Source organism: Miniopterus schreibersii (genome assembly GCF_964146895.1).
Source record: "Miniopterus schreibersii genome assembly, chromosome: 16".
Taxonomy (NCBI): domain Eukaryota; kingdom Metazoa; phylum Chordata; class Mammalia; order Chiroptera; family Miniopteridae; genus Miniopterus; species Miniopterus schreibersii.
Window position 1 is genome coordinate 27,633,494 of NC_138116.1, and position 21,340 is coordinate 27,654,833.

General features: G+C 45.6%; 1 protein-coding gene across 1 annotated transcript; it reads right to left on the bottom strand.

Moving 5' to 3' along the window:
• Positions 1 to 5,828: 5,828 nt before the first annotated feature.
• RNF135 (ring finger protein 135) lies at positions 5,829 to 19,946 on the bottom strand. Its single transcript, XM_081116098.1, has 5 exons — positions 19,568 to 19,946; positions 16,629 to 16,772; positions 14,982 to 15,144; positions 10,726 to 10,803; positions 5,829 to 9,772 (listed from the first exon to the last, which is right to left on the bottom strand). The coding sequence occupies exons 1-5, from the start codon at positions 19,931 to 19,933 to the stop codon at positions 9,243 to 9,245; spliced, it is 1,281 nt and encodes a 426-aa protein (XP_080972224.1). The 5' UTR covers positions 19,934 to 19,946; the 3' UTR covers positions 5,829 to 9,242.
• Between the last annotated feature and the right edge of the window lie 1,394 nt (positions 19,947 to 21,340).

A 21,340-nucleotide genomic window follows, 5' to 3' on the forward strand; every position in this document is an offset into this window, starting at 1 on the left:
GCGCCGGCAGCGGCGGGGTCGACGGGGCGCCGCGAGGGACAAGCGTTTTCAGAACGCGAAGGCTCTTCCGACCTCAGCAGCGCCCCTGCCGGCAGGCTCGCGGAGGCGCAGAGCCGAGGAGCCGCGCCCACCCTCGCTTGCACACAACTGCTAGCGGTATGTTTTGAACTGGGAATTTGAGGGGCAGATTCGCTGGTCTGACCCCATGGAGCTCACAAAAAAGGTGCAGGAGAAGTTCCTTATCCAGGGTGACAAAGCTAGAGGTTGGCAGTGACTCAAGGCGGGAATATTCTCACCAGACTATAAACTCCAAGAGGGCAGCAACCTGTTTGCCTGGTCCTGGGCAGTATCCCCACCTCAATGGACTTAGCCCTCAGGTAATGCTTGATTGAGTACAGGATGTCTGGCTCCCAGGATCAGGCCCTTTTCCCTTCCCAAAGCCCACCACCCTAGCTGTGTTTGCATATGATGCTTATAAAATACGATTCTAGATAAGATTTGTTTTTACCCTGTCTGTGTAGGGTCTTCCGATATTTCTCTTTGTTGAGGCTTGCCCAGCGTAGTGCTGGACACACAGGTGGCACTGGATAAAAAACTCTTACTGATTTTTCTAACACTGCCTTAATTTCCTCCTGACCCCCTCCATCTGGAGAAATCTGTTACTGCATCCCTAATACTAGAACACACACATACATACACAAGGGTGGGGAGGGGGGAATGAATAAACATTATCTGTGCATAATGTGCCTCTTTTTCTGTCTGAAATATTACATAATACATTTTTAAAGGCAATAAAATGCGCACAATACCAATCCGCCTTCCTCCTGGGAGAAACCATGTGGTCTGGTGCAGCAGTTAAAGAGTTACAAATTGCCTGGGTTTGAATCCAGAGTCCATCACCTAATAGTTTTGTGATCCTGAGTAAGTTCTTTTACTTCTCAAGCCTGTCCCTTCTTCTGTAACATGGCAATAATGATACAAATACCTACCTCTTTGGGTGGTTGTGAAGAATAAATAAAACAACACATGCCAAGCGTTTGGTAAGACGAACGACATTTGCTCTACTGATCTCAGCTATCACTAAAGTGGGAGGGCGGTGTTCAACATGCCAGAGTGTACCTCCCAGGCAATGTCAGTTTCCTTTTACAGCCCCTCTCCATCTCCTGATCAGCTAGATTTCTGGACCTGCAACCTCCTGTCTTGCCTTGAGCTTTATGCCTTTTTCATGTGATAATAGACATCCATCAGGGGTCACTATGAAGTTCTCCTGGAGACAGCATAGCTCTGTGGTTAAGAGCAAGGACTCTGAAGTCCACCTGCCTGGGTCTGAACCTCAGCTTTGCCAATTCCTAGCTGTAGGTTATCAGGCAAATTGCTTAACTTCTCTGTAGCCTCAGCTGCCAAATGGAAATTACACCTCATGGGATTGTTACGAAGATTAAATGAGTTAATATAATAGGAAAACATATTATAGGAAATAGTGCCTGGTGCATAGCCAGTGATTATATAAATGTTGGATAAATACAATAAATTGTGAAGGAAGTGACTTCTGCACACCTCTCTGAGCCTAAGAATAGAGCCACATGGTGACACACACACACTGCAGCAAGACATAAGCCGGAGAATGGAGTTGCCGGCAGTGGAATTTACTGTTGGGATATTACAGATTGATTACTGTATATTAAATAGATTGGATAAAGCCAAGAGGACAGATTGGTATGTAAAAGGCACTGATGGAGTTTTCCTGTAGAATGCTGCTAGGAAGGAGCTCTGCCATCACAAGGCAGGCTTCATGCCTCTTCAACTACGCAGGGATATGGGGAGGTCTGAACAAAGTACTTTTGCCAGGAGGTAAGAGGATTCATCTTTTACACCTATCAAAGGAAGAACTTGCAACATAGCCACTCTCTCAGTCTCAGGAAGTGGAACACCCGCGGCCAGTGGGCAGGCCTTCTGGGTAGAAGATATGTGTATATTATATGACTGCATTGGGTGGAACAAGAGGCTGGCCTCTGATTGGTGAGTTAGACACAGTCCTGGGAAGGAGGCTAAATTAGACTTGGGTTGGCATCAGTCCCACCGGGCAGATCCATCTATCTTTGGTCTCTCAAGTTAAACTCAAAGCAACATCCATCACCTGCTCACTTTTCACTTTTGTCTGCTGTTTCTTCCAGGAAGACTTATTTTTCCTGCCAAGCTCACTCTAGTGAAGTAGAAAAGTTCAGTGCTTTGATACCGGGTAAGTATTTTATCTTGCCTTTTAATGCATTTGTTCTTGGGTCACTGTTCAAACATCCATGTCCTCTTCATAGTCACATGGGTCAGTCTCTAGAGGACACAGATTCTGTTCGCTTGGTTTAGCTGGAAGGTACATCACTCAACACAATTACTCATTAAAAGGCATTTGATTATAACTAACCACGTTGAAAGGAAATTTCTCCAGACAAGATTCTCATCTGTTGATGAGGTTGTGTCCAGTTTTGTTTTTCATTTTCTCAAGCTCTTTTCAGATATATATTGTAAAACAAATACCGTCAATTAAGAGATAATTGATATTGAGAAGACTCTCAGACCATCTTTCTCCCTGAATTCCCTTTGGGAATGGTTACAAGCACAGGCTCTGGAGTCTGCATTTCATCTCCAATACTTTGCTAGCTGTGAGACATTGGGCAAGTTACATAACTCCTCTGAACAAAGGAGTCCCCTCCTGTCTCCCCCTTGCTGCTCGTGCCTGACTCCTGGCCTCCGGGGCTCTCACACCCTGCACTTCCCGGCATGGCCCACAGCCATGGGGACCCCACACACAATGGACTGATGGGCTGGAATTAGTCTGATGCTGTGCCAGACTCAACTCCACCATGGAACAGAAACTTTGGACACTGGCTTTGCTTCTAGCTCTGCCGCAGCCCCGGCTGCACCTTTGCCAGGACTGGTTTAAGGGAAATGGGACGTTGGAAACCGAGGGATATAATTTCATGCAAATAAAAAGCACCCACTCTCCCGGCTGAGTCTTAGAAAATTCTTTTTCTCAAGATATCATAAGAACCTCACTCCTACTAGCAACAGAGGAATTCCACTTGTGCAGTCCTTCAGGAACAGTGGCTTCCCGCTTAGCAAGTGGTTCTTCCAGGACCCAGAGCCCTGGACCCCAATCATGGGCACACCAGTGTCTTCCAGTAGCTGCCCCAGCACCCGGGGAGTGTGAGGCAGAGGAGGAGAGAGGGACACAGGCGGCCCTCGTCACCCACCTTCTTCCAGACCCCCAGCAGGAAAGTGCTTAACAGAGACAAGGCCTGATAGAGCGCAGGGCTTTGAGAGACACGTCTCCAGGGAGGGCGAGAAGCTGCCCACGAGTCCCTGGCGGCCTCCCTTCGGAAGGGCCTCTGCTCCCCACGGGAGGCCTGTGCTCCCCACGCAGTGCAGACCCCAGTGGGAGGCCCCCCTTCTTCATCTGAAAAGAGGCCTCTCCGGTTCTCCTTTGGGGGATTGTATGTTTTGTTCCAGGGAAGGATGCCATTTTCCACAGCGCGCTGAAAGGGATATACTGACAGAAAACTCGAGACAAAAGCAGGGAAACCCAAAGTGATAACCTTCTTTCTCTACCTCGATGGTTCTTGTGCTTTGGCTCCAGTTTGGGGAAGTCATGTGACCAGCCGATAAACCCCCCGCTCACAGAGGGCCCATTATCCAGCCCCTGAGAGGAGGGTATTTAACCAAAGGACCCCAAGAGGCTGAAACCCTGGCCTCTAAATTCACAGCACTTTCACCAGGCAAACATCACGGTGACTCAAGCTGAGAAGATAAAAGCTGCGTAACGCAGAACCTGAGAACACAGAGCCTTCTAGTGCTCATCTGGCACAGACAGAAGCCCTGGCCTTGCTCAGACAGCCCTGCTCACAGAGACCACCTCCACCAGCCAGAGAAAAAAGAGCGCCTGGTGTCTTTAGGGCTAGCTGTGCCCTATCAAAGCGGAAGGCCAGGTCCCGTCTCAGCATGGGACCTCACCCGAGGGTATTAAGGTTCGAGACTTGACGGGGAGGGGGGGGGGGGGCTGCCTGCTCCCGGCTCTGCCGGCCTCGGCTGAGGGACCCTGGACAAACCACTAACCCTGTCCTGGATCCCACCTCCTTGTGTGTTAACAGGGGGAGAGTAAAACCCATTACATAGCGTGGTTGTAAGGCTCAGAGAGCAAATTATGCAGAAGATCATGCAGAAAAATTCTGCTGGTTCCTGTTTTCGAGGATACACACCGAAATTAGATGCGAATCTCCAAACGTTAGAGGCCAAGGTGCATGATATTAAAATGTAGTGCTGTCATTCTTGCTGTGGTTATAGTCATCCTGGCATTTTCCCAGTTTCCTCAGCAACCCCTGTTTAATTCTTTCAGTGCCCTTTGAGGAAGGAAAGGAAGGGAAAATAATAATTATTTCCATTGTACGCAGGAAAGAGAGGCAGAGAGGTTAAATGAAGTGTCAAAGGTTACCTGGCTAATTTGCGTGACAAGGCTCAACCCAGTGCAACAGAATTGAATTTCCACTTTTTTTTTAAATTTTTGTTATTTTCTCCTACAGTTTATAAAGCAAATTATCTGAGCTCAGATTTTTTTAAAAATATATGTTTTTATTGATTTTTAGAGGAAGGGAAAGGGATAGATAGAAACATTGATGAGAAACATCACCGATGGGCTGCCTCCTGCACACCCCCTGCTGGGGATCGAGTCCCCAACCCCGGCATGTGCCCTGACCAGGAATCGAACCATGACCTCTTGGTTCCTAGGTTGATGCTCAACCGCTGAACCACAGCGGCTGGGTGAATTTCCACCTCTTCAGAATAGGTCCCAATGCAACCTGGAGTCCTACAGATGAATGGTAAGTACAACAAAGTATGGGAAGGAGACATGTAGATTAGGAGACTTAAAAGACACCATCTAGGGTTCTTTCTGGGGGTGATTAGAATGTTCTAAGATTATGGTGATGGCTTCACAACTCTGTAAATATGCAAAGTCATTGATCTGTACGCTTTAAATAGGTGACTGTTATAGTATGGAAATTATATCTCAACAAAGCTGTTAAGAAAAAGACATCAGGGTTTTTTTTTAAATATGTTTTTATTAATTTCAGAGAGAGGAAGGGAGAGGTAGAAACACTAATGAGAGAAACATCGTGACCTCCTGGTGCATGGGACAACACTAAACCAATTGCACCACACTGGCCGGGCTTTTTTTTTTTTTAATGGGCAAGACTAAAGTCTTGTGGCTAGAGATGTATAACTCTAAAGAAATGCAAGGAAGTGATCACTATAAAGCTCAGGATTCGTGCCCTGGCTGGTGTGGCTCACTTGGCTGAGGGTCAGGTCATCCCATGCACCGAGGTCATGGTCTAATTCCCAGTCAGGGCACATGCCCAGGGTGTGGGGATCCATGTTTCTCTCTCACATCAGTGTCTCTCTCTCTCTCCCTTCTCTTTCCTCTCTCTCTCAAATTAATAAAAACATTAAAAAAAAAAAAAGTCAGGATTCCTTTTAGGTGGCAGGAGGGTTTTGTGATTGGGACTGGGTACATGAAGGAGCTCCTAGGGTGGGTAGCAAGCTTTCATTTCTTGACCTGAAGGGTAGTTAACAAGGTTGTTCACCTTATAATCATTCATTCTGCTCCACACACGTTTTGTGTAGTTTTCTATATCTATTCTGTTATATATAATACAATTATTTTTTAAAAATAGGAGAAATCAAGTATGAAATGATGCAGACTATAAGATGGCCGTCATGACCCCCCCACACACACCTGATTTTTTTTGGGGGGGGACAAATTATGCTCAGAGACTGAATTTGTCTTTGACAATAGTTTATTTAACATTGCTTCCCTGCGGGAATTATAAAAATTTCACAAGCCAGGAGCATACAGGATAATGTCTCTTCATAAGCCAATAAAGAAATAGCATACTCTGAACCCATGATAGATCAAGGGGAGACGGCGAAAGGAATAAAGTCCAAATTTAGTTGAGATATACCTTGATAGGGGTTGATGCTTGGGAGAGAAGGCTCAGCCAGCCAAGAGTTGCCAGCGCAAAAGCAGCAGTCCCTTGTTGCAAGAGCACGTTGCTAGGGAACGATGGCAACAGTGTTGGGCAAGATGATCTCCTCGAGAGGCGGCTGCAAGGCTTTTGCCCCTGCTGGTAAGAGTCACCTTTACCACAGTCGGAGTTAATGCCCCAAAGTTAATTTAGGTCAGCAAAGTGTTGCATTGCCCAGACCCAAGCTCTCAGATAGGCCTCTCAAACTCTCAGTATTTATAGTCTTTTTCCCCCCATTTAGTATTTACTTAGCATTCGATTGATGGCTCTGTAAGGGGAGAAAGAAAAAGAAAAAGAAAAATACAATTTTTTTTCCCCATTCTGAAAACTCTCAGATTCTACTTTGCCACAGAGATAGCAAAACGTTTACATAGGCATGTGCACGCACATGCACGAAAACCCCAAATGTACCGCCTTTGAAGGTAAGAAATACCAAATTTAACTAAGTATTTAGAAGTGATAGGGGGCTGGGAAGAAAAGGTGAGGACACCTGAAAAGTAATTTTATTTTGGTTTAACCTTAAATTTATCAGTCGTATCTTTCCTTGAACAGCCTGATCTTCTGTTTGAGACCCAGCTACACTCATATTGGAAAAAGTGAAAACTACTTAGTGATTCCACTTAGGATTTATAACCATACAATTCAGATGTTCTGAGTATAAGCCTATGCATATCCAGATAAACTTTAGGAACTCTTAATATCTCTTCTTTTACAGAAATTCTCTCTCTACCCTGATGTACTCTGGTTAAAAGCCAGAAAGCTAACTTCCTTAAATGAGACCCCCCAAAAAAATTTCCAGCTACAACTGTAAATAAGAAATCTTTCTTTTAAATAAAATACCAATTTTCTCTAATGTACCATGAATTCTAATTTGATGGGTTTTACTCTTACCATTTCACTTCAAACAGTGACCTGTACATTTGTTTAAGCAATAATAATTAAGTTCCTCTTCTGATCTCTTTAGAATAAAAAAATTAAAATGTGTTGAAGGTACTACTAAAAATATTTCACCTTTTGAATATGGCCTCTGCAATGAAATATATAGAAAATTTTCTAATTAACTTTCAAATCTTCCCAGAACCTCTATTTAAAAAAATATCATCTTGAAATTATTTGAATGAATGCTCTAATGAAAACTAATTCACAAGTGCCTATGACCATAATCATCAGTTTACTTTTTTTTTTTTTTTAATATATCTTTATTGATTTCAGAGAGGAAAGGAGAGGGAGAGAGAGAGAGAGAGAAACATCAATGATGAGAGAGTCATTGATCAAGCCCACAACCCGGGCATGTGCCCCGACCAGGAATCGAACCCCGATCGCCTGGATCCCAGGTCGACGCTCAACCGCTGAGCCACCCCCAGCTGGGCCATAATCATCAGTTTAAACAAGTCTCCTAAATATGTTTTGCATCAACTTTCTTGACTATAAGATGTCGATAATATGGAAGCATTTTTGATATACCAGAACATTTAATGACATCAGTTTCCTATCAACACACAAGTCATTTGGTGATGATTATACTGGCCCCTTCCTTCCACTGGTTGTCAGGAAGCTCGTCCACTCCAGGCGCCCATGGTTTCCACTGTATCATTGTTCTGGCCAGAATTAGTTCATTTTCAGCCTGAAGAATCACCTCTTCTTTTGGCCACCTTGAAGTTGGTCTTCTAATTTTCTAACATTCGGTTCTGCTTTAACCAGCTCCTCACTTCTGATCTCTTCTGTATACTTCCTATAGGCTGCACTTTTAGGGATTTGCTCAAGAACATCACGAATCTTTGTGTACAATATTCTTAGTCTCTCATGCAGACTCTCACATATGCCAGTCCCACAAGGCCAGTAGTCTTTCTGCAGCAAGCTTGTCATGACGGTGCCACCGAGCCAAGCACCAGTATTTACCAGCTGAGTACCAGGGTTTATAGTCTAAGTGTCCTCTTGCCATAGTTGCTTCTCTACCTGTTCTCATCAGTAAGCCCCCAGCAGGGGCCCTCAGTGGCTACTGAGTGCTTATCAACAACAGGTGAGGTAATGACGTCCTGACTTCGTTCTTCTATATCAAAACAACTTTCCTTCTAAAAACATTTTTTTTGTCTTTGCCATAAACAGGATTAAAACAACTTCACTTAAGTCATAAATGAATGGATTTAAAATCATACCAAACCAGGGGGGTGGGGCAGGGTGGAGGTGGTCAATGGAGAATAGAGGGGGACATCTGTAATATTTTCAACAATAAAGGTATATTAAAAAATAAAATAAAATCATATCAAACCAATACTCAACAGAAACTGAAGCCCTCAGTCTGACAACCCATGAGAAACTGAATGTGGCCAACAACCCGGTGAGTTTGGAAGCAGATCCTTCCCTAGTCGAGCCTCTGATGACACCATGGCCCCAGCTCACACCCTGACTGCAGCTTGTGAGACTCTGAAGCAGAGGCCTCAGCTATGTTGTGCCCTGACTCCTGACTCACAGAATCTGAGGCAATAAATGTGTGTTGTTTGAAACTACTACATTTGTGGTAATATTACACAGAGATTCATAACATGCCCCTTGCCTTTGAGGGTCCCTAAAACTACTCTTAGCTTCAGTGATTCACTAGGACTCACAGAACTCAGCAAAGCTGTTACAATCTTGGTTAGGTTATTACAGTGAAAAGATACATATTAAAATCAGTAGTACCAAAAAAGGCACATAGGGCAGTAGCCAAGAGACACCAATTATCCTCTCCCAGTGGAGTCAGACGGGCAATGAACGCTTAAGTCTCCCAGCAACGATGTGTGACAGTGTGCAAGGAGTACTGTCAACCAGAGAAACTCACCCAAGCCTTGGTATCCAGGGCTTTTAGGGGAGGAGGTCGGTCAGGTAGACAGGCCTCACCAACCTTAGTCTCCAGCTCCCCAGAGGTCAGGCTGATGACACCTCCTGGTCCAAGGCCTCCAGATGAACAAAGTCACTCTTACGAGGCAGGATATTCTGAAGGAAAGGAGATTATCTTCCAGGAGCCAAACAAGGGGCCCTTCCTTTCTTTGGACTGTGCAGACTTTTAACATCCCAAGTCTGCAGAGTTAACCCTTTACTGCACATCCCTTAACTTCAAGAGTGGGATTCTTCTAAGTTGCTACCCTGCTTGAAGGCAGACAGAGAGGACAGAAAACCCCCGTGTTTTAAGCTTTATACCTTGACTGGCCTTATCGTCAGAGAATTTCCAGGATGTAAACCATAGAGCCAAAAGGCAGGGTGCAGGGGCGAGGAGGCGGACACCGGGCACTCGCACAGAAGCTTCTCCTGATTAGCCACTGAATAGAAGGCCAGCTTCCCCTGCTCAAGATCCAGCCAGATGCCCACCACCTCCGGTTTTTCTGAGCCAAGGACAGTTTCCTTGACCATATGCCACATAGAAAGCTGGCTGGTTCCCTTCCACTCTACACACCAGGAGTCCCTGGTCCTTCCCAGGATCTGGTCGCGACTCATCCCCCAGGAAGCCACCCCAATTGCCCAGTGACTGCAATGCTGAGTGTCCACTTCCCAGTACTTCTGCCCAGAAGAGAAGGCTTGGGCACATAAGACCTGGCAGGTTGTAAACCTGTCACGGCTCCAGGAATAAAGCTGTGGCATGTGAGACACAGTCACCTTCCGGCGATCCTGGGACACCTCCAGGCTACAGGAGAGGCTCTTGAGCTCAAAGGTTGGACTGATGGCCCCTGAAAGACAAAAAACAAGAACATAACCAGCCAGCTCTGATTGTCTGTGCTAAGAGGTCTTCAAATAGCAAGAAGCAGCTTTGTTTCTTTGGGTGTGATAAAGAAATATTAGAACATCAATTTGCTGTTCTCTGTACATACCCCTGATGTTGTCTACCAACAATACCCCTTTCCCTCCTTAATCTCTACATACCATTAACCTGCTTTCAGGAAGCCCTCTCTGAATCCCACCCAGAAAAGTCACCTCTTGCTTTTCTCAATACCCCTAGTGTTTCCCCTGTTCTCTAATACACCATCTGCTACCTACAGGACAGGGACATGACCACTGCTTATTTATACCTCTCTAGTTATGCATAAGCTTCCTGATTAAGGATCATGTCTGATTCATTTTGTATATTTTCTACTGTTTCCTATTGAGCAAGTAAGTGCTAACACATAGCCTCTCTACTCTAGGCACACATTTAAAAACATTCACTCATTTAACCCTCGGGACAATCCCTCGAGGGAAGTAAGGACTATTATTATCTCCATCTTACAGATGAAGGAACTGAGGCCCTGGGAGGTTATGTAACTTGTCTGAGATCACACAGCGAATGAGCACAGGAGCTGGGAGTCAAACCCAAGCAGTCTGGCTCCAGGATCTGTCCTCTCAGTGACTGCTGCAGACTGGGACAGCGACAGTAACTGATCAGGTTGGGGAAGGGGCAGTTGGCTGCATATGTTGGCCCCAGCGTGGATGCCCACAGGTTGCCTGGGCTCGGAGTCCTCGTGGGTCTGACGTAGCTTGGAATTTGGGAGTCTCTAATTCCTTTTGTCTTTGTCATCAGCTCCCCATGTGGAGGGACCTAGTCTGGGGTGGGTAGTCCTCGCGGCAGGGAGATGGCCACAGCATACTCTCACAGCTCCTCTCTGCAGCAGGCCAAGCCCAGGTTTGAAGCAGACCACATACTTACACTGAGCAAACCTGGATGCAAAGGGGCCCTGGCCAGTCGGTGGGCACGAGGAGGAAGAAAGACCTTCCGGGAGTTTAACTAAGGAATCAAAGAAATCGGGAGGGTAAAAGTCCCATTAAAAAGAGGCAAGTAGAAGGTGTCTAAGCATCATGATCAGAGCACATGGCGGGTCCTCCTCATGGGCAACACATTGTAGCGTCAGGGCTTGACCAGGCGGTGCAGCCAGCTCAGGTTCGTCAGCCCCCGGGTTCTCGCCATGCACTGTCCCACTGTTTCCTCACTGACCTCTAAGCATGCTGCTGGCTCCCTGCTCATCTCTGTGTTTTAAGAACCAAGCCTAGTGCCAGGTATATAAAAAGTGTCGGATGCACAGTTATCAAATAAATCAACTAACATCGTTCCAGGGGATCACGGTGCCCCGACACCCATAATATCCATGAACCCCATGTCAATGCTTTAAACTGTTATAAAAACTGGGGAAGCCCAGCTGGCGGGGCTCAGCGGTTGAGCGTTGACCTAGGATCCAGGCGATCGGGGTTCGATTCCCGGTCAGGGCACATGCCCCGGTTGCGGGCTCGGTCCCCAGTGGGGGGCGTGCAGGAGGCGGCCGATCAATGACTCTCTCATCATTGATGTTTTTCTCTCTCTCTCTCCCTCTCTGAAATCCATAAAGATATATTTTAAACAAAAAAACTGGGGCACATGAGTTGGTGTGAGATTCATCTCAACTCACTGACATCTCCTGCTTCCCTCTCAATGTCCTGAAGTTTAATTGTTAACGTAAAGCTACTGTGTGCTTCCAATGCCCGTGGAGTAGGGAGCAGGAGGGAAAGGAGAGGGAACGTCCGAGTGTGGACCACGAGGGTAACATCTTCCCCCGTTTGTGTCTTGAAGTGACGGCCACATCAAGTCAGCCTAAGAGTAAGACTGAGAGGAGACAAAAGGCCCCGTGTAGGGTGCGGGCTGTGCGGCCGCGAGAGCAGCAGAGCCATCCTTCAAGGAGCCATGATCGAAATTCAGGTGGGCACCACTGTTCTCGTGGTGAGCTGGCAGGGTTTTTACTTGTTGGTTTAAAAAAATTTTTTTTTAATTTTTCAATTACAGTTGACATACACTATTATATTAGTTTCAGGTGTACAACGTAGTGATTAGACATTTCTATAACTTACAAAGTGATCACACTGATAAGTCCAGTATCCACCTGATACCACACCGTACACAGTTATCACGATATTACTGACTCTAGTCCCTGTGCTGTGCTTTACATCCCGTGGCTGTTTTTATAACTGGAAATTCGTACTTCTGAATCCCTTCACCTTGTTCCCCCACCCCCATCCCCTTCCAACTGGCCGTCATTACTTTGTTCTCTGTATCTGTGAGTTTGTTTCTGTTTTGTTTATACATTTGGGGGGGCGTTATATTCTACATATAAGTGAAATCACGGTATTTGTCTTTCTCCGTCTGACGTACTTCACTTAGCATGATACCACCTAGGTCCATCCATGTTGTCACAAACGGCAAGATTCATTCTTTTTTTATCGCTAATATTCCATTGCACACAGGTGCCACTCTTCTTCACCCACTCACCTGTCCATAGACACTCAGGTCGCTTCCAGATCTTGGCTACTGTGCATGACGCTGCAGTGAGCACAGGGGTGCATATATCTCTTAGAATTAGTGTTTTGAATTTCTTTGGGTATATACTCAGAAGTGGAATTGCTGGGTCATACGGCAGTTCCATTTTTAATTTTTTGAGGACTCTCCATACTGTTTTCCACAGTGGCTGCACCAGTTTACAATCCCACCAACGGCGCACGCGGCTTCCCTTCTCTCCACATCCTCGCCAGTATTTGTTCGTTGCTTTATCGATGTAGCCATTCTGACGGGTGTGAGGTGGTATCTCACTGTGGCTTTAATTTGCATTTCTCTGATAATTAGTGATGCTGAGCATCTTTTCACATGTCTATTGGCCATCTACATGTCCTCTTTGGAAAAAATGTCTATTTAGGTTCTCTGCCCATTTTTTTAATCAGGTTGTTGGGGGGGGTTAAGTTGTATTAGTTCCTTATATATTTTGGATATTAACCCCTTATGGGATTATCTTCTCCCATTCAGTAGGCTCTTTTCATTTTATTGTTGGTTTCCTTTGCTGTGAAAAAACTTTTTAATTTGATGTAGCTCCATTTGTGGTTTTTTGTTTGTTTTTGGTTTGGTTGTGTGTTTTGTTTTTTTTTTGTTTTTGGTTGTTTCCCTTGCCCAAGGATACATATAGGACTTTTACTTAATCATGGTGTTAAAAAATGTTTTTAGCCAACATTCACCATTTTTTTTCTCCTACTGATGGGGGAAAATAATCTACACTTGACTGGTCCTTGAAGGTACTTAGAAAAAAGATGATACATGATGTATATTCATAAATGCTGAGTATGTAACTATTCAATAAAACACTGGTAACTATTAAAGAGATGAAGTTTTATGACACATCAGTTTCTCTGGGTGTAAACTCGATTGTTTACCCACTGGTTATGATAGATTTTTGCAAAAGAAAAAAAATTAAGCTTCATTAAGCAGCTAATTTTACAGAAATGCTTATTATATAAATTTAAGTACTTAGAAAATTAGAGAAATTTCTTTATAATAGAATCTAAAAAATCTCATTTGTCTAATAAGAGAATAAACTTCAGGCTTTGTCTTTTTTTCAAAAGTAGCCAAGATCCTTTGGGGATAGAAAATAATAATAACAGGAAGAGGTCTCTTACAGAACTATCCTGTTTAACTAGGCTTGTTCTGCATAAAATGTGATTTCCATGGCAGCCCGTGGTGTACTCACGTAGGGCCAAAGGAAATCATTGTGGTGAGGCAGTCAAATTGCTTAGCAGCTGTTAAAGCACTGACTCGAAGGACACTAATCTATTGTCTTAAAAGCAATCTTGTGACAACTTCAGGAATGATGTTTCAGTACATAGGGATACATCCAGATCCTTTGTTTTAAAAACATTCTGGACTGGTCGAAATAAGCAAAAACAACATAATCACAAAGAAAGAACTATATAGTACTTATTACAGCAATACTTAAATTTTATAAGTTGAATTTTTAAGAATACTTTAAAATGTATACTTAATTCCTCGAAAACTTTAAAACAGAATTATCATATGATCCAGCAATTCCACTTCTGGGCACATATTCAAAAGAACTGAAAGCAGGATCCTGAAGAGTTATTTGCAGGCCCATGTCCATAGCTGCATTACTCACAACAGCCAAGAGGTGGAAGCAACCTGCTGTCCATTGTCCGTTAAATGGATAAACAAAATTCGGTGTATACATACAATGGGATATTATTCAGCCTTAAAGAGGAAGAAAATTCTGACCCGTACTACAACTCAGATGACCCTTGAGACCATTATACTAAGTGAAATAAGCCAGTCATAAAAACACAATAGCTGTAAAATTCCACTTATATCTGGCATCTAGAACAATCAAACTCATAGAAACTGAAAGTGGAATGGTGGTTGCCAGGGCCTGGGGAATAGGGAGTTATTGTTTAAACAATATAGTTTCAGTTTTGCAAAATTAAAAAGATCTGGAGCTTGGGTGCACAACAATATGAATGTGCTTAACACTATTAAACTATATGCTTAAAAATGGTTAAGATCATGAATTTTATGTTATATGTGTTTTACCACAATTAAAATTTTTTAAAATTAAATGCATATTTAAATAATTTTTTAAAATTTTTAAATATTTTTTAACTGATCTTATAGAGAGAGGAAAGGAGAGGGAGAGAGTGAAAAACATCGATCAGTTGCTTCCCTGTGGGAAATGCACAACCTGGGTAGGTGCCCTGACCAGGAATTGAACCTGCAGCCTTTCCATGCATGGGTCAACGCTCAACCAACTGAGCCACACGGGCCAGGGCATAAAGTTGCATGTTTTGTTAATAAAGACATTTACTAGTTAAAAATAAAAAGCAGCCTATTTCTGAATCTCCTCAGAGAGATGAGTGGTAAGCTAGCAAAATCTGGTCCAGATTCTAGATGTACAGGTCTTAGAAAATGAGTTTCTATCTCATCAAGGGCCTTACACCTCCATTCACTTCCAAAAACATAGCCAGCCACAAAATACCTGTCCATTCCCTCCTTACTTACAACACCATGGTGACAACGTAGCTGGGCTCTGGGGTCATGTCCCCAAAAAACAAAGCCATTTCCCCCCAACTTCCGTATTTAAGTCTCCTCTCCAAAGAAAATCAACTCACCCTGCCTTTGTTCTTCAAGGCGCTCTTTCCCTGTGAAGTTTTCTCGTAATTTCCCTCGGATATCTTCTAGGTCATGTAGAATGTCTCTCATTTTTTCCTCAGGTGTGTTGGAAGTCACCGGATTTGGAGAAGCCAAGGAATGGTCCACCCCACCAGAAAAAGACTATTGGTGAAGCATTTAAAAAAATAATAATAATGAAAGTCTCCTCAGGAATTCATCAAATAGCTTATTCCAGCTCTGCAACCCATCTATAATTTTCCACTTACCTCCTAACGAGTTTTTAAAAACATAATTAGGCCCTCAAAATACACACCTTCAAAACAATCTGGAATAATACATAGTACAGCAAAAGCATTCAAGAGTGGTAGGGTTATGGATGATTTTCATTTATTTTCTTTAAACTGCTATGTATTTCCTAGTATTCTGTACAATAAATATCAATTTCTTAATACTGAAAAAAGTCATAAAGTTTGTAGGCCCATATAATAGGGGCTTTACAAAATAAATAATACAGTCACTGAGATAAACCACAAAGGCTAGATAATTGTCCCCAGACACTATCATTAGATCACATAGCTTCCCTGCAGTGGGAAAAAGTGTGAAGCACCCTGGAGGGGCTGATGTGGGCCAGTGAGGCTGGGGCCTGAAGAGCGAGGAAGAGCTGTGGGACATGAGATGGGAGAGGCAGGCAGGGATAGAATCCTGCAGGGCCTTGTGTGTTCTGTGAGGATTTGGGTCTTAATCCTGCACAGACTGACGTCATTGGAGTGTTTTAAGCAGATGAGTTACGCAACCACATGTGCATTTGAGAGGAGTCACTCTAACAACCATAAGCACAGCAGACTAGAGGGGGTAGAGTGGAGCAATCAGGAGGCTACTGTAGCAGTCCAGGCAAGAAATGGTCATAAACTTGGATTAGAGAAATCTCAAAGGAGCTCAAGGGTAGTAAATAGATTCCAGAGATGTTTCAGCAGGTGAGGGAAGACTTGACATGATTCCCAGGTTTCTGGCTGTGCCCTTGGAAAAGTAACAGTGCCAGTCAGGTGGAGAATTCAGAGGAGGAACAGTTTGGGGCATGTTAAGTGTCATGTGCCTTTTCGATACCAAGAGGAAAACATGAGAAGGAAGACACCAGCCTAGAGCTCAGAGAAGAGGCCAGGCTGGAGCTATGTTTGTGCTCACGAAAGGGAAGAAAAAGGGACCAGCCTTGAGGAATCCCAGCATTTCATTGCTAAGCAGAGGAGAGTGAGCCTGCAAAATGGACCGAAAAGGAGCAGCCAGAGAGAAACGGGGAGGCTGGAAGGCTTGTGGCGCAGCAGCAAGGATGAAGGTGGGCCAGCTGTGCCCAAGGCTACCGAAAGGTCAATGAAGGTGAGGGCTAGAACGTCTGCAGATTCACACAGAGGCCGCTGGTGACCTTAGAGCTGGTTAGGCAGAGGGATGGGGTGGAACCTAGGCCACCTGAAGCTTCCCTCCCTCACCTCAAGCATTCCAAACCTCCAGTCACCCCTGTTTGGCAGTAAAGAGAATCGTAAAAGATTGAGAGAGTGCATCCTTCAACTGCAAACACCCTCATGTTGCTCCAGTTGGAAGCTGTCCCTAGCCCTGCCCCTTGCCATGTTCTTTCGTCTCCCAGCTGAGCCTACCATGCCCAGGATGTTCAGTTGGTTCTTTGGCCCAGATTCTGGGGGGTGTCTCTGATTCTGAAGGCTCCTGACAATGTCTACAAGCTGTTCCACCAGCTCTGCCAGCTCCTGGCCAACTTCCGTGACGCTCTTCGATGCCTCCGCCTTTAAAAGACCAAAGCAGAACACAAAGCTAGACCCAAGAATCAGCTCTAGACAGAGGGCGAAAGCTGAGTAAAGGACCAGGCAAGGGAGTGACAAAAATATTCAGAGGACAAGGAGGGAAACTTCCCAAACCTTTTGCATGCCTGTTTCCCTTACCGATCGCCCAGTGGCCATAAGAGGAAACCAGCTAAACAGCTCCATTTAAAGAGCTGAATCTGCTCAGCTGCCTGGTTGGCATGGAACTAAGTTTTGCAGCCAACATATTTTGGCAACAATCTCTGGCAACAGTCATCAGAGACAGGCTGGGCACAGACCTCAATGGGGACCTCTGCATCACCTCCAATAGGGGTGATTCTACATAGAGTCACAGAAATATAAGGTGTTAATCATTCAGTTGTAAATAAACCAGAGTTTTTAAAACTTTGTTTTGACATTTGTCATATTTTAAATTTTGCTGGAACCTCAAAATCTAGAATTGACCCAGGACCTTTTTTTTATCTCTTCAAAAGCCCTGGTATCCCCCAAATAGCATGTGTTTTGGAAGTCATAATCAGGTTATTTTAGAGAGGGAGGTGGTTGAGCACTGGTAACACTGTTTGCTCTTAAATTTCCAGTCCCCACTCATAAATATTCAAGCAGCTGGAACTCTGGAGTGGAGTCCTTACCCAGGCACCTGAGCAAATTAAAAACTTTTAAAAATAAGTCCATTGCTTTTTCTATCCATAAGACAAATGCACGTTTATTGTGGCAAATTTAGAAAATGCAGAGAATGAAGAAGAAGAAATGTTTTAAATCATCTAATACCCTACCATCCAAAGATGATCATTTTAATTTAAAAGCCAATGGAAAGTATATTCAATCACTATAAACTATATTAACAAAGAGTTTTAAGAACCTGAGGGACAATGCTATATTTATAATATAAAAGGAGAAAACAGGCTTTATTCAAAATTGCCCAAAAAATGAAAGCAACCAATATGTCCATCAAAAGGTAAATGGATAAACTGAGGTACATCTATGCAATGAAATATTTACTGAGCAATAAAAAGAAATGAGCTATCAAGCCACAAACCTTAATTTTGCTTTGTGAAAGAAGTCAGCCTGAAAAGGCTAGATACTGTATAATTCCAACTATATGACATTCTGGAAAAGGCAAAACTAAAGAGATAGTAAAAAGATCAGTAGTTGACAGGAGGAGCGTAGGGGATTTTCAGGGCAGTAAAACTGTATAACCATAATTGTAGATACATGACCTCAAACATCTGTCAAAAGTCATAGAACTGTACAACGTGAAGAGTGAACCCTAATGTAAAGAACAATGTAAATAATTAATATTGGTTCATCAATTGTAACAAATGTACCGCACTAAAACAAGGTGTTAATAATAGGAGAAACTGTGAGGGGTCTATAGGAACTTCCTGTACTATCTGCTCAATTTTCTGTAAACCTAGAACTGCTCTAAAAAATAAAGTCTATTAATTCATTTTAAAAAGGGAGAGAGAGAAAGAGAACCTGGCTATACAACAGGACCTCAGCTCTGTTTAAAAGGACATCAGAGACCCACCGAAGGATGTCGTGAGCAGCTCCCAGCTCTCACCCACCCCACACTCAGAAACATCAAAAAACAAGCAGAAATTGTCAGAAACAACTTTGTCAGAACTCCGGAAAACACTGACTCAAAAAAAAGAGCAACCTGGCAGTAGAAAAGCTTTGTGGTGTTTTTACTTGTCCTTGCCCCCCTCTCTGGCTCCCTAACGGTATTCAGGATTCCCAGCCTGGGACCCTGGTCCTGGTCCTGGACAGAGAGCAGAGCACCCTTTATTCACAAATTGTCCCGTATGTCTGTTCCAACCTGGCTGGGGGCTGGCCAAAGGAATGGCACAGGGTCCCCAACTCTGTCTCACCTGACACCGAGCTCAGGCCAGAGAGGCAGTGAGGAAGGGCTCACAAAGGCGCAAGCTGAACGAAACCTTACAGGTGCCCAGGGCAAAAGATGATGGTAGAGACACCAAGTCCCAGGAGCAGAAGCTGGGGAAACTGGGCCTCTCCTACTCTGAGAACAGATACTTGTACACCAGCGTTCACTACAACATTGCAACAACCAACAGGTGGCAACCACCCAAATGCCCATGGATGTATGAATGGGCCCTCACAAGTGTGGTACACACATACAAGGGGCTGTTACTCAGAAAGGAATGAAGGCTGGACACGTTAACGACATGCACAAACCTTGAAAACATAATCGTCAGCGAGAGAAGCTAGACACAAAGGGACAGATGTTGTATGATCCCATTTACATGAGAATCTAAAGGAGGCAAATTCACAGAGACGGCAAGTAGACGAGAGGCTGCCCGAGGCTGGGGGGAGGAGGGGTGAAGTTATTGCTCAGTGGGCAGAGTTTCTGTTCCAGGCGATGACAAAGTCCTGGAAATAGGGGTGATGGCTGCACGGCATTGTAAAAACAACTACAGCCACGGAACTGTACACTTGAAAACGGCTAACATGGCAAATTTTGTTACATATATTTCACCACCAAAAAAAAAGAAAAAATGTTAGAAAGACTGGGAAGAAGTGGAACTATGCCAAGCAGCAGAGCAGCGAGGTTGAAAGGATCTCCGATTTAATTCCCCCCCCCTGCTTCTTCATCTTTTTCTGAACTTTCTAAAGAGCGGGGGAGGGAGGAAAGCAGAAGGAAAACAGAGAGGACGCGGGAGGAAGAGCCGGGGGAGGGGTGCGCGGGGGCGGGGGCGGGGGCGGGCTGGAGGCCGCGGCGCGCCCGGGTCCCGCCGGCCTACCCGCGGCGGCGCTGCGCTGCGCGGCGGCCTGGGGGCGGGGCCGGGGGCGGGGCCGGGGGCGGGGCCGGGGCCCGGGGTCCCGCGGGGATCGCCCTCCAGCTCGCCCGCCGCCCGGCTGTACTTGTCGGCCAGGTCCTGCAGCAGCGTGTTTTTCCGCATCTGCAGCGGCTGCGCGTCGCCCTCGCGGCAGGTGGGGCAGGCCCAGCGGCGCCCCGCGCCCCACAGGCTCTTCAGGCAGTCCCGGCAGAAGCTGTGGCCGCAGGGCAGCGTGACGGGCCAGGCGAGCAGCCCGTGACAGATGATGCAGCCCAGGTCATCCTCGGCGAGCCACACGGGCACGGCCAGGCCGGCGTCCAGGCCCGCCATGGTCCCCCGCCGCCGCCCGGAAGCAGGGCCACCCCGGGGACCGCGCCCGCCCGCCGCTGCGTCTCCTCGGGCTCCTCCCTCGCCCTTCCTCTCCCCTCCTCGCGCCGCCTCCGCCTCCCCCCGGCGCGGTCCTCGCCGTCGGCCCGTCTCCGGTCCTGCTGAGAGCTGGCTGGGAGCACCCACCGCCCAGCCCGCGCGCGCTCGGTGCGCAGCGGGCCCCCACCACAGCCTCCTGCGCGGGGAACTCAGCTCGCCCCAAGCCGTTAGGAACCCGCTGATGTCCCAAAGATTTCCTCTAGCTTGATGTTCTTCCCCCCCCCCCATTAAAATGCAACCCCGACAGCTCCTGGGAGAAGAAAAGAGAGAGAATTCGATTCTAGACTCTTTGAAAAGAACGCGCCCACTAGGTGTCATCCAGCCTCCCGAGCGCCAAGCCGGGAAGCTCTTTGAAAATACCAGTTTGGGCTCCTCCCCCAGGGAGTCTGATTTCATTGTCTGGGATGGAGCCCGGGCACGGATATTTTTGACACCTCTCCTCCTGCCCCCCGCATAAGTCAAACGTGCAAAACTGAGTGACCCCTAGACTTTAAACATCGCTGTTACAAGGCAGGATTGTGCCGCTGGCTCCCTACTGCCCTCTGCTGGCGTAAAGCAAGTTACTCCACGGGCATCAGGACGAAAGTACTAGAAAGTCTGTTTTCTTGTAGCTGACACACTTGATCCTGGAGGGACTGGCTTTCTTCCTCCTCTCTTATTCCAGTCCTAAGCGCATTACAACGAGAAAACGTTGGAGCTGGAAAAGCATCAAGTCCTCCCCAAAGACCCAAAGAGGTAAAGGATCTTGCAGGCTTACATAGCAGTAACCGAGCGGCAGAGACCAGAGCCCCTCTTGCTCTGATCTGTTGAAATGAACTGAGGATGTCCTATATTTTAACCCCATCTTATATGGTCTCAAAGCAGGTACCAGATAATACAAATTCGTGGCTATTTCCAATACCGGAAATTGCAGGTGGTAGTCAATAAAACTTACCTTTTAGCGCTGCTCATCGAGGCTTCCAACTCTTTCCCTTTCTAGGCATCTGGTAGGACTGGCACTTCTCTGACCCACTTGAAACACTCAGGAATAATACGTGTTAACTTCCTATCAGCTTAAAAAGCTAGCAAGTGTCATTGTATCTCTTTCTGCCACCTGCCCTGACTATGGAGATGAAGCCGTTGTCTGGTGGCCTGGGTCTCTGAGTGGCTAAGATGAGCAGCCACCCTGCCAACCCACACTAGGAGATGTAGTAAAGGAGAGAAATAAACTTGGGATATGGTAAGTTAACTGAGATTTAGTGGGTGCTTGTTGCTGCAGCATAACCTAGCCTATCCTGACTGATATATACTGCCTGAGAGTATGTATCAGTC